At 40.7% G+C, this 12,523-nt stretch overlaps 2 protein-coding genes across 4 annotated transcripts in view; one reads left to right on the top strand and one right to left on the bottom strand.

Annotated features, from left to right (window-relative positions):
* Positions 1–7,169, bottom strand: part of kti12 (KTI12 chromatin associated homolog) — a 418,740-nt gene extending 411,571 nt beyond the window's left edge. For 2 of the 3 annotated variants that reach the window (XR_014535440.1, XM_083552726.1), the window contains exon 1: positions 6,875–7,091. Coding sequence is in view for 2 of the 3 variants with exons in the window: in XM_083552726.1 (XP_083408852.1) it covers positions 6,875–7,025 (151 nt within the window). In the remaining variant the exon portion in view is untranslated. The other variant, XM_083552727.1, reaches the window with a different exon arrangement.
* LOC310732633 (uncharacterized protein) overlaps positions 1–12,523 on the top strand; it is a gene marked incomplete at its 5' end in the record, with an annotated part of 202,419 nt that overhangs the window by 131,574 nt on the left and 58,322 nt on the right. The gene's annotated exons all lie outside the window — the stretch shown is intronic.

Raw genomic sequence — 12,523 nt, 5'->3', positions numbered from 1 at the left:
GAGCACATCTCTTTCTGCCAGACAATTATGCACATACAACATGAGCATATCATCTAGAGGTCAGAGTCAAATGCACTATGCCAGAATTTAACAAATTACCTGTCAAGGTCCATGTTTCATAGGAAAAATAAACAGAACACAATGTGGAAATAACTTTGTTTTAAAAAATTCTGGAATAAACGAAAGTTTTGTATAATCAATTATAAACTATAACTTTGACCTATGACTTAAATTAGAGGCCATTAGATGAAAAAGAAAATGTTCTATCCTGCAGCTTTAAATGCCTATAGTAACAGAATACAGCCAGACAAAAGCACATTATATGGCCAAAGGTTTTAAATATCTGAGCATGACACTAGAGACCGGCAAAGGACGGATTTTTCAGTCCTGCTCACGCCCACTCCTGCAAAAACGTAATTTTCTCCCACCTGCAACATTTTGTACCGCTCCACCCCGCAAGTAATATATATCAGTAGTTTTATTTTCACTGCACTGACTGCTTCTTCCTGCTACATGTTGTCCATGTTCATTATTTACATAAAATTGTATAAAACTGTAAAGGGAGATATGGTTTAACTTACAGATGTAAAATAAAATCTCCATGCAGATTTCCAAGTCTCTGTTACTGCAAGTGCAAATCTCATAAAAGAACTTTTTTGACTGTCCATTTTTTCCGGTTTTCTTTTTTTTTTTGTAAACAGCTGTGTGAGCAGAACAGAGCTGCATTCACTTCCTGGGGTGTCACTGTGCACGTGTGCTGTTTGACCAATAACAGTTTCTAAAGTGTAGTAAAACTAAGACTCGCCCACATGGTGAATAAAATATACCCATATATCGTTAGAATCCTGCACTCATTGGCTACATTTTCTATAAATAATTGTGTTACCATTATGCTGCTGGCTGCTTACACTGCTTACACACATTCAGCAAATACATTCATTATACGTTTTCCAATAAAACAGTGATCCGAAATCGCTGCTTGCGGCTTAGACCTTTAGAATGATGTATAGTTAATCATGGTTAATCTTCTTCCTTTTTATTTAATCTATTGCTAAACATTAACACCTGAGAACAACTCTGGGGTATCGGTCGCGCTGGCACGGCACTGACAACTAAGGTTAAAGGTCGCAGACCCATGGGCTAGACAGAAGCCTCCCCTCAATTTTTAACATTATGTCTGGTGGAAACAAGGCACCACTCATCACCTGCCCAAAATCATGTTCACAGTGAAGCAGGATTGAAGCAGAATCATGCTGTTTTTTTGTTGGGTTTTTTTTTAGCAGCAGGCACTGGGCAAATGGCCTAAATGGAGCAATATTTGTATTTGCATGTGTGTGTGTATATATATATATATATATATATATATATATATATATATATATATATATATATATATATATATATATATATATATATATGGTACCCTGGTGGTCTAGTGGTTAGGATGCGGCGCTTTTACCACTGCAGCCCGGGTTCGAGGAACCAACCCCAGCCACTCTTAGTGCTGGTCCCAAGCCAGATAATTTGGAGGAAGGGCATGAAGCATAAAAACATGTGCCAAATCAAACATGCGGATGATCCGCTGTGGCTACCCCTAATGGGAGAAGCCGAAAGAAAGGTTTTTTTTTTTATATTATATTATATATAAATACACATACATACATACATACATACATACATACATATATATATATATATATATATACATACATACACATATACAGTGGCGATCAAAATTAGAGAACAACGTATAAACAATTGAACAATTCTGAAATAATGTCCTGTCCTGTCTATACCATGCTACCAGAACACCTTGTCCACAAAATAACTAAGGCATTTCCAAAATAAAAAAACATTATTTTGCAGAAAACACACTGATCAAAATTAGAGAACAACAATGACTGTAGATTGTAAAAAGATTAACATAATTTTCTGAAGGTTACAACAGTCAGCAATTAGTATGAAGTGTACAGGCCTCTGCTCTGAATGACTTCAGCACATCTGTGGCCACAGGACAGCACTTGTCTCTCACACTGCTCTGGTGTGTTTTTGGTCCATTCTTCTTCCAGTCTTCTCCACAGTTCGGTGACTGTAGTGGGTTTCTGGGCCATAACTTTGTCGCCAAGGATTTTCCAGAGGTTCTCTATTGGGTTGAGATCAGGACTCTGGGCAGGCCATGTTGTTATTTCAATGTTTTCAGTTTCAAGGAACTGCTTTACCCGTTTTGCTGTGTGACATGGCGCGTTGTCCTGCATGAACACTGCGGGATGATTGGGTGATGAAGGCAGGAAAGGAACCATATGTTGTTGAAAAAGGTTCTAATAAACATTTGCATTCACTCTGCCATGTAGCTGTATAAGAGGCCCAACTCCTGCTACAGAAAACATGCCCCAAACCATGACACTTCCTCCTCCACCTTTCACTGACTTCTTTACACACTTTGGGTTAAGTCTTTCTCCAGTTTGTTGCCGAACATAATGTTTCCCATCGGACCCAAATAAATTAAACTTGCTTTCATCACGGAAGTGAACATTTGGACCAGTTCTCCTCTGTCCACACAACATGCTTAGTCTAACCTTTTGATTCTTTCTGCTAATGAGAGGTTTGGTCACTGCAGAGTGGGCTTTCAGTCCAAATGTTCTTAAACGTTGAGACACTGTATGACGAGACAGATCCTTACCCTGTTTAGCGCTGAACTGGTGAGCAATTCCAGCTGCAGTGTGGAAACAATTGCCCATTGAGATCCTCCGCAGTATCCTGTCCTCTCTTGTATTTGTCTTCTGTGGACGACCAGCCTTCTTGGCAGACTTGAATGAGTTTGTGATGATGTAAAGATTCAATATTCTTGAAATCACAGATTTGGAATGACCAACAGTCTTGCTATGGCTGATAGGGTCATCCCTTTGGCCTTCATCTGGACAAACTGCTGCCGGAGGCTTTTAGTCACTTTAGAACGGCCCACCATCTTGCAGCGTCAGTGAAACTGGAAGGTAGGCTGCCAGTTAAATAGGGGTTGACAGATAACCAAGGAAATTAGCACCAGATACCAGATTAACACCAATAACTGGGAGGTATCTGAAAGTGTGCTATAATTTTGATCAGGGTTAGGGTTAGGAAATGCCTTAGTTCTTCTTCTTTCGGCTGCTCCCATTAGGGGTCCCACAGCAGATAATCCGTCTCCATACCACCCTGTCCTCTACATCTGCTTCTTTCACACCAACTACCTGCATGTCTTCCCTCACCACATCCATGAACCTCCTCCTTGGCCTTCCTCTTTTCCTCCTACCTGGTGGCTCCATCCTCAGCATTCTTCTACCAATATAATTCATGTCCCTCCTATGCACATGTCCAAAACATCTCAATCTCACCTCACCTTTTCACCAAAACATCCTACATGCGCTGTCCCTCTAATACTCATTTCTAATCTTGTCCATCCTCGTCACACCCAACGAAAACCTCAACATCTTCAGCTCTGCTACCTTCAGCTCCGCCTCCTGTCTATTACTCAATGCCACTGTCTCTAATCCATACAACATCGCAGGTCTCACCACAGTCCTATAAACTTTCCCTTTCATTCTTGCAGATACCCTACTATCACAAATCACTTGTCACTCTTCTCCACCCACTCCACCCTGCCTGCACTCTTTTCTTTACTTCTCTAACACACTCTCTGGATGCCCTTCCTAACGCAACCCTCCCCATTTACCCTGTCTTGGGACTGGCACTAAGAGTGCACTGGCTTGTGCCTCCCTAATGGCTGGTTTGGGAAATGCCTTAGTTATTTTATGGAAAAGGTGTTCTGGTAGCATGGTATAGACAGGATAAAAACTTCCTCAACTGTTGAGCAGTGAAGATGACATTATTTCAGAATTGTTCAATTGTTTATCCATTGTTCTCTAATTTTGATCGCCACTGTATATATGTGTGTGTATATATATATATATATATATATATATATATATATATATATATATATATATATATATATATATATATATATATATATATAATAACTTACACACACACACATCTCAATAAATTAGAAAATCAATAAAAAGTTGATTTTAGTAATTCAATACAAAAAGTAAAACTCGTATATTCGTATATTATATAGATTCATCACACACAGACTGATATATACTGAAAGTGTATTCTTTTAGTTTTGATGATTATGGCTTACAGCTAATGAAAACCAAAATTGAGTATCTCAGAAAATTAGAATATTGTAAAAAAAAAAAAAAAAGTTGAATATTGGAGACTCGTGGTGTCGCACTCTAATCAGCTCATTAAATTCAAACACCTGCTCAGGTTTCCTGAGTCTCAGTCTGGTTGAGGGTACACAATCATGGGGAAAGACTGCTGACTTGACAGTTGTCCAGAAGATGATCATTGACACCCTGCACATGGAGGGTAAGACACAAAAAGGTCATCGCTAAAGAAGCTGCTGTTCACAGAGTGCTGTATCCAAGCACATTAATGGAAACATGAATGGAAGGAAAAAATGAGGTAGAAAAGGTGAAAGGAAGCCCATTCAGTAATTTCAGGGATTCACAAAGAGTGGACTGCAGCTGGAGTCAGTGCTTCAAGAGCCCTTGCGTCAAGCCACTCAGACAAACAGAGATAATGTCAGAGGTGTCTTACCTGGGCAAAGTACAAAAAGGACTGGACTGTTGCTCACTGGACCAAAGTTTTTTTTTTTTTTTTTTTTTTTTAGATGAAAGGAAAGAAAATTTTGCATTTTATTTGGAAATCAAGGTCCCAGAGCCTGGAAGATGAGAGGAGAGGCACAGAATCCAAGTTGCTTGAGGTCCAGTGTAAAGTTTGCACAGTCAGTGGTAGTTTGGGGAGGTGTGTCATCTGCTGGTGTTGGTCCACTGTGTTTTATCAATTCCAAGATCAGCACAGCCGTCTACCAGGAAATTTTGGAGCACTTCATGCTTCACTCTGCTGACCAGCTTCATTGAGATGCTGATTTCATGTTCCAGCAGGATTTGGCACCTGCCCACACTGCCAAAAGCACCAAAAGCTGGTTAAATGACCATGGTGTTGATGTGCTTGACTGGCCAGCAAACTCACCAGACCTGAACCCTATAGAGAATCTATGAAGTATTGGCAAGAGGAAAACGAGAAACAAGAGACCAAAAAATCCAAATGAGTTGAAGGTCACTGTCAAAGAAACCTGGGCTTTCAAACCACCTCAGCAGTGCTACAGACTGAACCACCTCCATGTCACGCCCAATTGAAGCAGTAATAAAAGCAGAAGGAGCCTCTACCAAGTACATAAACAGTAAATGAACAGACTTTCCAGAAGGCCAACTAAAAAAAATGTTTTTGATTGGTCTAGGAAGTTTTCTAATTTTGTGAATTGGTAGGTTTTTGTTAAATGTGAGCCAAAATCATAAAAATTTAAAGAAATAAACACTTGAAATAAATCAGTCTGTGCGTGATGAATCTATATAATAATAAAAACTTTTTAATGATATTCTAATTTAATGAGATACAACTCTGTGTGTGTGTGTGTGTGTGTGTGTGTGTGTGTGTGTGTGTGTGTGTGTGTGTGTGTGTGTGTGTGTGTGTGTATCATCATTCTCCTACCGATATACCCCATGTCCCTCCTCTGCACATGTCCAAACCATCTTAATCTCGCCTTCCTCGCTTTGTCCTACATGCGCTGTCCCTCTTATAAACTCATTTCTAATCCTGTCCATCCTTATCACTCCCAACGAAAACCTCAACATCTTCAGCTCTGCTACCTCAAGCTCCACCTTCTGTCTTTTACTCAATGCCACCGTCTCTAAACCATACAACATCTCAGGTCTCACCACAGTCTTAGAAACTTTCCCTTTTACTCTCACGGATAACTCTTCTATCATAAATCACTCCTGCTATCACTCTTCTCCACCCACTCCAACTTGCCTGCACTATTTTCTTCACTTCCCTAACACACTCTCCATTACTTTGCACTGTAGACCCCAGGTACCTGAACTCCTTCATCTTCTCCACCTCTTCTCCCTGCAACTGCACCCCTCCACTCCCCTCCCTCTCATTCACACACATGTACTCTGTCTTACTTCTACTGACTTTCATTCCCCCTTCTCTCCAGCTTTCCATACTCTTCTTAACCTGCTCCCTACTCTCACCACAAATCACAATATCTTCCGCAAACACCATAGTCCATGGAGTCTCCTGTCTGACCTTGTCTGTCAACCTGTCCATCACCACTGCAAACAGGAAAGGGCTCAGAGCCGATCCTTGATGCAGCTCAACCTCCACTTTGAACCAGTCTGTCATTCTTACTGCACACTTCACTGCGGTCACACTGTCCTCATACATGCACCACCCTCACATACTTCTTTGACACACCTGACTTCCTCATACAATACCACAACTCCTCTCTCGGCACCCTGTCGTATGCTTTCTCTAAATCCACAAACACAATGCAACTCCTTCTGAGCGACTTTATACTTCTCCATCAACATTCTCAATGCAATTCCTCAGCATGAAACCATACTGTTGCTCACAATGAATGATCAATTTTGTTCCCCTAGAGTTACTGCAGGTCTGCACAACTCCCTTATTCTTAAAGACTATTATTTATATATATATATATATATATATATATATATATATATATATATATATATATATATATATATATATATAGGAATGGACAAACTAATCATTAGTTTGTAAGAAATCGAGTCTCACTTCAACGGCAAGAAAGTGCCATTTTACCATATCTTGCATATGTGTCAGTTTTTTTAAACCTAACAATAATGATTCGAATACCTGTTCATATAGACATTATACTGTTATGTTAAAGTCGTTATATATAATTACTGTAGCTAATCTGAAGGGTTTAACTATAACTCACCTGCATACATTGAGTTCTTCTCAATGCTCTGCATTTCATCTCCAATTATGTCAACTTGTTTATCTGTATTTTCGGCGAAGTAATGTCTTAATTCGTTAGCTCGACGACTTTTGCCGCTGCATGGAAAACCACATATTATAATTAACGGCATTTCCGCGAAATGTGTGTGACTAAGAAATTGATTTAACACACATATCAGTTTTTTTAGTTTAAATGCACTTGCCGTCGTGAGCTTACTCTTCTTCTACTTCTGTGTGGCGGTTAGCAAACCAACTGATGACTATCCCGCCACCTTCTGGAGTGGAGTATACACACACACACACACACACACACACACACACACACACACACACAGAGTGATTGGAGAATCATTTTTGTGACTTGGTTCTTTGAATGTTTTTTAAATCATTTAGTTTAGTGGTCCCCAACCTTTTTTGCACCACGGACCGGATTAATGCCAGACAATATTTTTACGGACCGGGGGGGGGTGTTATAAATACAACAAAATATAATGATACGCCCGGCATGAAAAAATATATTTTCTAAATATAATAATAAAAAACGTGAATCCACTGTGTTGTTGTTTGTTCATTTTGCTCGCTTGGGGGTTTGGATTTAGCGGTAATGTATTATGTGTTAGAGGCCAGAGCAGCCCCTTTAAGAAGGTAGTGGTAAGACATGTGACCCAGGCATCTTGACATACATCAAGAGTGAGTCATAAGCCCTATTCGGACGGGACTAGATTTCCAAACGACGTTTGAGTTAGAATTTCTTTCAGCTGATGTCTGTCATTTCATGTATGGATTCGGACGGGACTAACAGCTCCCCAGCCAACATTTTCATGTGGGCCCCATGTGGGGTTGTGATGGGCTGTCACTTAGGCCCTGCATGGGCAACCCAAATGGGGCCCAGAGAAATTTGTCCATCGGCTCCACATGGGCCCCATGTGTGTTAGCCCAGAAGGGCCTTAATTAAACAGAGGCAAAAACAGTGATTGGGATATAATATTACTAATTGTGCAGCCCTAGCTATAGGTTATATGACTTACACTTCCAGCTGTACTGCACTCCGATTATGGTCCCGCTGGGCTCTCAAAGCACGGTTGCCTTCTCTGTCTCTTGCATTTGTGAACCATTTACCAAGCGCTTTCTCCAGCTCTTTCTTACTGACAGTTTTCAGCAAACGGTTCTGCTTCAGGCTACCTATAAATAAAAAAAAATTATATAAAAGTAGAGCATGCTTCTGTATCAACCAGGGCACAATCCATTATTTGTATACATGCAAGTTACATGAGCATAAGACTATCAGTCGAAAAAAAAATTGTCTGACTGACTTTATGAATGGCGCAAAATGACGTTCATTATCTTTAACGTGATCATAACGTATCATAATTTTTTGTAATGTTTTGAAATGATAGAAATATGAACGTTTTTTTTTTATCACCTCTACCTATTTCACCTAAATCACATTAAAATAATGTTAAGTATTGTCACAATCTCCTCACAGAGCTTTTCTCTGGGTATTGTATATACACGTTATAAAGGTAGTGAAAGAGAAAGATTACTCCACAGTGCTTTTACTGTTTAACCCTGCTGTTATCATGACAATGCACAACTGAGTCTTTATTTTTATTTATTTATTTATTTTTAACTAAAGGTCATACTATGTTATTGTTAATATATACAATTTTTGTTTCGATCATATAAAACACGTAAAAAAACATATCAATTGAATTTATCATCAATTGAATAATATAGCTAAATATAGCCCAAATGTGGCCCATACAGGGCCCTCGAATAGACAAAATGGGCAGCCTAACTGGGGCCCACAACCCTGACTAAACTGGGGCCCACATTCAGCCCATCAAAATGCCCACTCTGACCCCATGCCCACGTGATGCCCATATAACCCAGATAAAACCCATGTGGGGCCCACATGGACATGTTGGCTGGGTCCGTGTTTATTACGGAGGTAGGAGTGTCTTTGTTTTACATGTGGGCATTGCACAAGACCACATGTCCAGGATGCGTGGATTGCGTATGGTCATATGACCGATCAATAGTAAAATGGCGGCAAAAAAGAAAGCGAAATTATTTTTTTATAAAAAAAATTTGTATTTCTTCGCAAGGTAGCAAACACATCTACATCCATTATTGGTGCGCAGAAAGCAGAATACCGGCGCGCTAGGGTTAGTACGGTAGTTCACGTTGACCAAAACACACAAGAAAACGCGTTTTGGCAAAAACATCTTCGGCAATCACAGACATTCGCATTCGGACAGGATTAGATTTCTCAGAGGACCGCCGAGTTTGCTGAAAAACAGTAGGTAATTTGCTCTGGAAATTTTACAGAGGTCGTGTGAGAAAGTACACAAAGTACGTCTGTGAAACATAAATTTCTCTAACGACCCCCTGTAAAACTAGTCCCGTCCGAATAGGGCTATAGACAGATGTGGCAGAGAGAATCCGGTCATTTTACAAAATAAAACATTGTCATAAGCCCTATTCGGACGGGACTAGTTTTACAGGGGGTCGTTAGAGAAATTTATGTTTCACAGATGTACTTTGTGATTTTAATCCTGTCTGAATCAATCACTCCTGCTATCACTCTTCTCCACCCACTCCACCCTGCCTGCACTCTTTTCTTCACTTCTCTAACACACTCTCCATTACTTTGCACTGTTGACCCCATGTACCTGAACTCCTCCACCTTCTCCACCTTTTCTCCCTGCAACCGCACCACTCCACTGCCCTCCCTCTCATTCACACAAATGTACTCTGTCTTACTCCTACTGACTTTCATTTCCCTTCTCTCCAGCACATACCTCCACCTCTCCAGGCTCTTCTCAACTCCTCAATGAAAAACTGATTTTACATAATATAGTTGAGAAAAAAGTAAGATATTTGACTCTGAAATGTAGTGAAGGTAAAGTAAAAGTCCCCATAAAAGAAAATACTTCACATATGCAAAAAAACTTTACATTTCCCAATGGGATGAATAAAGTATCTATCTATCTATCTATCTATCTATCTATCTATCTATCTATCTATCTATCTATCTATCTATCTATCTATCTATAAGCTACTTAAGTACAGTAACAAATTACATTTTCTTTGTTACTGTCCAACACTGTGCAAAGCATCTTTGGGAGTCACTTGACAAAAGAAAAAAAGACTCAGACTAGAAGAGTTAAAAGGTAAACAACCTATGGAGATTTGCATTACTTTGCTCATGCGTGTCCAGTAGAAAATAAAAAAATCGCTCTTTGAGACTTTTTTGAGGGTGGATGAGGTGTGTTTTCCCACCCGTACGGCTTGTGGTCTGTCTGTCAGGAAGTTAGAGATCCATTGACACAGCGGCTGGCTGAGTCCCAGGACCTCCAACTTAGAGGTGAGTGTGGAGGGAATTATGGTGTTAAACGCTGAACTGTAGTCCACGAACAACATTTTTGCATAATTTCCATTTCTTTGGTCCAGGTGGCTCATCGTGGTGTGGAGAAGATGAGCAATGGAGCAATGGAGGTAGCAGCATACAATGTCAAGTCAAGTTTATTTATTAGATTAGATTAGATTAGATTAGATTAGATTCAACCCAGCCATTAGGGAGGCACAAGCCAGTGCACTCTTAGTGCCGGTCCCAAGCCCGGATAAATGGGGAGGGTTGCGTTAGGAAGGGCATCAAGCGTAAAACATGTGCCAAATCGAATATGCGGATCGCAAATAAGAATTTCATACCGGATCGGTCGAGGCCCTGGTTACCAACGACCGCCACAGGTATCATTGGCCAACAGGGTACCGGTGGAAATTGGGCTACTGTTGGCCGAAGGAGGAGAAGGAGAGGAGGAAGACGTCTACAGAGATGGCAGGGAAAGGAGAAGTATAGGAGAGTCAAGTCAAGTCAAGTCAAGTTTATTTGTATAGCGCTTTTCACAACAGACATTGTCTCAAAGCAGCTTTACAGAAAACAACAGTGAAGGTGAATGGTGTGCGTTTGTCCCTGATGAGCAAGCCGTGGCGACAGTGGCAAGGAAAAACTCCCTTAGATGATATGAGGAAGAAACCTTGAGAGGAACCAGACTCAAAGGGGAACCCATCCTCATATGGGTGACATCAAGAGTTTGGTCATAAATCTTTCAACAATACAGAACAATTTGTGATCATCATAGATCCAGCATCAGCTTCTCCATGCCAGGGCCTTTAAACACTCGGCATCTACTTCTCCATGATCATCCATAGGTCCATAATCTTCACGAGGTGGGACGTGACTGGAGCTGGCCAAACCTCAGGATGCCTCGGGATGGGGAGAGAAAGAGAAGCAGTGGAGAGGAATTAGCGTAGCTGCTGTTCATGACATTAACAGCACAAGTTGATAATGTGCATGTAATCATATATTCTGGAGCACAAGGTTGTGATGTGATATGTGTGTGATGTGTGTTATGTGTAGGCTTTGCTAAAAAGATATGTTTTTAATCTACACTTAAACTGGGAGAGTGTGTCTGAACCCCGAACACTGTCAGGAAGACTATTCCAGAGTTTAGGAGCTAAATGTGAAAATGCTCTACCGCCTTTAGTGGACTTTGCTATTCTAGGAACTACTAGAAGCCCAGAGTTTTGAGATCTCAGGGAGCGTGACGGATTGTAGCGTGTTAAAAGACTGGATAGATACATGGGAGCCAAACCATTTAGTGCTTTATAAGTGAGTAGCAGTAGTTTGTAGTCTATTCGAAACTTAATAGGAAGCCAATGTAGGGACGATAAGATTGGGGTTATATGATCGTATTTTCTTGACCTAGTAAGAACTCTTGCTGCGGCATTCTGAACTAACTGAAGCTTGTTTATTAATGATGCAGGACATCCACCTAGTAATGCAGAGAGTGGAGATTTGGGTTGGTACTTTAAATGTTGGTACTATGACGGGTAAAGGGAGAGAGGTAGCTGATATGATGGAGAGGAGAAAGGTAGATATGTTGTGTGTTCAGGAGACCAAGTGGAAAGGGAGTAAGGCCAGGAACATTGGAGGTGGGTTTAAACTGTTCTTTAATGGTGTGGATGGAAAGAGAAATGGTGTAGGGGTGATTCTGAAGGAAGAGTACAGTAAGAGTGTAGTGGAGGTGAAGAGAGTTTCTGACAGGGTGATGAATGTGAAGCTGGAAGTTGAAGGGATGATGATAAATGTCATCAGTGCCTATGCTCCACAAGTGGGTTGTGAGTTGGAGGAAAAGGAAAGATTCTGAAGTGAATTAGATGAAGTGGTAGATGGTGTACCTAGGAATAAACGATTGGTGATTGGGGCAGACTTTAATGGGCATGAAGGTGAAGGGAACAGAGGCGATGAGGATGTAGATTTGCTAAAAGGATGGAAATGGCAGTGGTGAATACGTATTTTAAGAAGAAGGAGGATCGTAGGGTGACTTATAAGAGTGGAGGAAGGTGCACACAGGTAGACTATGTTCTATGTAGGAGATGCAACCTGAAGGAGATTGGAGACTGTAAGGTGTTGGCAGGGGACAGTGTAGCTAGACAGCATCGGATGGTGGTCTGTAGGATGGTTTTGGAGGTAAAGAAGAAGAGGAGGAGAGTGAGGACTGAGAGAAGAATAAGATGGTGGAAACTGAAGGAGGAAAACTGTAGTGTGAGGTTCAGGGAAGAG

This window comes from Silurus aristotelis, assembly GCF_946808225.1.
Source record: "Silurus aristotelis genome assembly, chromosome: 10".
In the NCBI taxonomy this organism is placed as follows: domain Eukaryota; kingdom Metazoa; phylum Chordata; class Actinopteri; order Siluriformes; family Siluridae; genus Silurus; species Silurus aristotelis.
Note: the sequence above shows the minus strand (reverse complement) of the source record. Positions and strands in the feature narration are given on the sequence as shown.